Source organism: Carex rostrata, chromosome 28 (genome assembly GCF_964058835.1).
Source record: "Carex rostrata chromosome 28, lpCarRost1.2, whole genome shotgun sequence".
In the NCBI taxonomy this organism is placed as follows: Eukaryota; Viridiplantae; Streptophyta; class Magnoliopsida; order Poales; family Cyperaceae; genus Carex; species Carex rostrata.
The window spans coordinates 1,650,776-1,653,301 of NC_135945.1; the positions used below are offsets into that span (position 1 = coordinate 1,650,776).

Below are 2,526 nucleotides of genomic sequence, written 5' to 3' on the forward strand. Positions count from 1 at the left end.
GATTTGTATTAATATTAAAGGGCCCCGTGCGTTATAGGCTTGGTCCGGATTGGTCCGAATTCTGATCGTACGGTTCATAAATTAACTCAAACGGTACGTTAATGCAGAGGATCAAAACCCCCATTGGCCCCAACTAAAAGTAAGATATTTCTTCTCTCACCTATTTGTCTCTATAAAAAACCACCTCAATTATTCATCTCATTCTCACCTTATTCCAATGGGCTCTTCCCACCTCCCCCTCTCTTTCTATCAAGTATGAACCCAAAAAAAGAAAAGAATAATTGATTTAAACCCAACAAACAAATTACCAAAACCTCCTAAAATAAACTAGGTGCTTCATCTGTTGCAATTTCTATGTCCTTGCTCCATAGCGCCCACCGTTCCTCAAACAAAATATATATGTACATCACATTCACACTCAATTGAACAATTAATTACAAGAATCACATAAAGCACCACCACAATTACACCAACAAGCTGAGATTGAGGGAAATGATCAAAACAATGTGGAAAGAGAGAGAGGATGATGCAAGGCAGCTAGTCTTAGGCCGGTACGAAATTGGCAAGCTCCTTGGCATGGGCACCTTCGCCAAGGTGCATCATGGCCGAGACCTACGTACTGGCGAGAGCGTGGCGATTAAAATCATCAACAAAGAACAGGTCAAACACAATCATGGTATGATGGAGCAGATCCAACGTGAGATTTCGATCATGCGAATGGTGCGGCACCCGAATATTGTCGAGTTGAAGGAGGTGATGGCAACTAAATCGCGCATTTTCTTCGTCATGGAGTATGTCCGAGGCGGCGAGTTATTCGCCAAAGTGGCAAACCGTCGATTGCCCGAGGATAAAGCAAGGCACTATTTTAAGCAACTGATATCAGCCATTGATTTTTGTCATAGCCGTGGCGTCTCACATCGTGACCTCAAGCCAGAAAACCTCCTCCTAGACGAGAATGGCAATTTGAAAGTGTCTGATTTTGGTCTCTCAGCCTTGCCAGAGCAGTTGAAACATGACGGGTTGTTGCATACACAATGCGGCACACCGGCTTATGTGGCACCTGAGGTGTTGAGAAACAGAGGATACAATGGTGCTTGCACGGATATTTGGTCGTGCGGCGTAATCCTTTACGTGCTGTTGACAGGATACCTCCCGTTCCAACATGAGAATATGATGAAGATGTACCAGAAAATTTTTAAAGCCGATTATCAGGTGCCGTCTTGGGTCTCTAGCGATGCCCGTCGTCTCGTCTCAAAACTACTTGTTGTCGATCCGTCAAAGAGAATCTCAATTGCAGAGATTCTAAGGCATCCTTGGATGAAGAAGGGTTCTTCAGGTCTAAATACTAAGGCCCCCAATTTGCAAATTCAAGCAAAGGAAGAGACTGAGCAGGTATTTTTTTATGTGCTCCATATTATAAATTTGAAAGATGTAATTACATTTATCTATATTTTGGTCATTATTAATTTGTGCAATTGATCATAGGAGGATGAGCAAGGTAATAACATAGAAGGGTTATCTCCGAGATCGTACAATGCATTCGATTTGATCTCATCTATGTCGTCCGGTTTCGACTTATCAAGCTTGTTCGAAAATCAGCGACGTGCACCAACTGTATTTACATCTAAGGCACCAGCAGCGAAGATAATTAATTCGCTCGGGCGGATGGCAAAGGCGCTTGGTTTTGGAATACAGATGGAGAAGAAAGAAGGGTACAAAGTTAGAATGGAAGGGAAGGAGGAGGGGCGAAAAGGGAAATTGGCGGTGTCAGTGGAGGTTTTTGAGGTGGCGCCCGAGGTGGCAGTGGTGGAGTTCAGCAAGGATGCCGGTGACACGTTAGAGTATGTGAAATTTTGTAGAGAAGACATCAGGCCAGGGCTCAAAGACATTGTATGGGCATGGCAAGGCAAGGACGACATGATGGCCTCCGACACGAATTTACCGGGTACCGGAATTGCGGCGTAACTACGGCATATGATGATATTTTGGTGCACATAATTCAGTGCTGTAGATTTTAGCCGGTAGAGTTAATGGGAAGATTTGTACATAGATGAGTACTGTTTTTGCTACTAGATCAAAGGCTGGTTCTCAAATTTAGATTTTAGAGTATTGTTGAGTAGATAATATACCTAGGTTGTTGAACGCTGGTGAAGGCTCTATTTTTGGTGATTTTTGTACCTATAATTTAGTTTAATGGAGGCTTCTTTATAGATCTAATTGACTAATTTCATGACAAATGTTTCTTTAAATGCTAACTAGTCTAATTTTTGTACTGATGCAAGCAGAGGTTATAAATCATAATGTGGTCTTGTGTTGACAAAATTAATAAAAAAAAAAGGGGGAGGATTTCTTGAACAAATTTGATTCTTTTAATTATTCAAAGGAAACCAAGAAAGTGTAGATTGGAGAGTAATCAGGGAGCTATATTTAACTAATTTATTTATTTGGCAGAAATCTAGTCTTGTTTTGTTGATTTTATCCTCATTATCATTTTTGGTGTTGAGCGGGTGTGTGTACCGGATTCCC

At 41.6% G+C, this 2,526-nt stretch overlaps 1 protein-coding gene across 1 annotated transcript; it reads left to right on the top strand.

Moving 5' to 3' along the window:
* Positions 1-212: 212 nt before the first annotated feature.
* On the top strand, positions 213-2,212 carry LOC144545852 (CBL-interacting protein kinase 16-like). Its single transcript, XM_078294418.1, has 2 exons — positions 213-1,392; positions 1,486-2,212. Exons 1-2 carry the CDS (start codon positions 493-495, stop codon positions 1,963-1,965), a joined length of 1,380 nt encoding a protein of 459 aa, XP_078150544.1. The 5' UTR covers positions 213-492; the 3' UTR covers positions 1,966-2,212.
* The last annotated feature ends 314 nt before the right edge of the window (positions 2,213-2,526 follow it).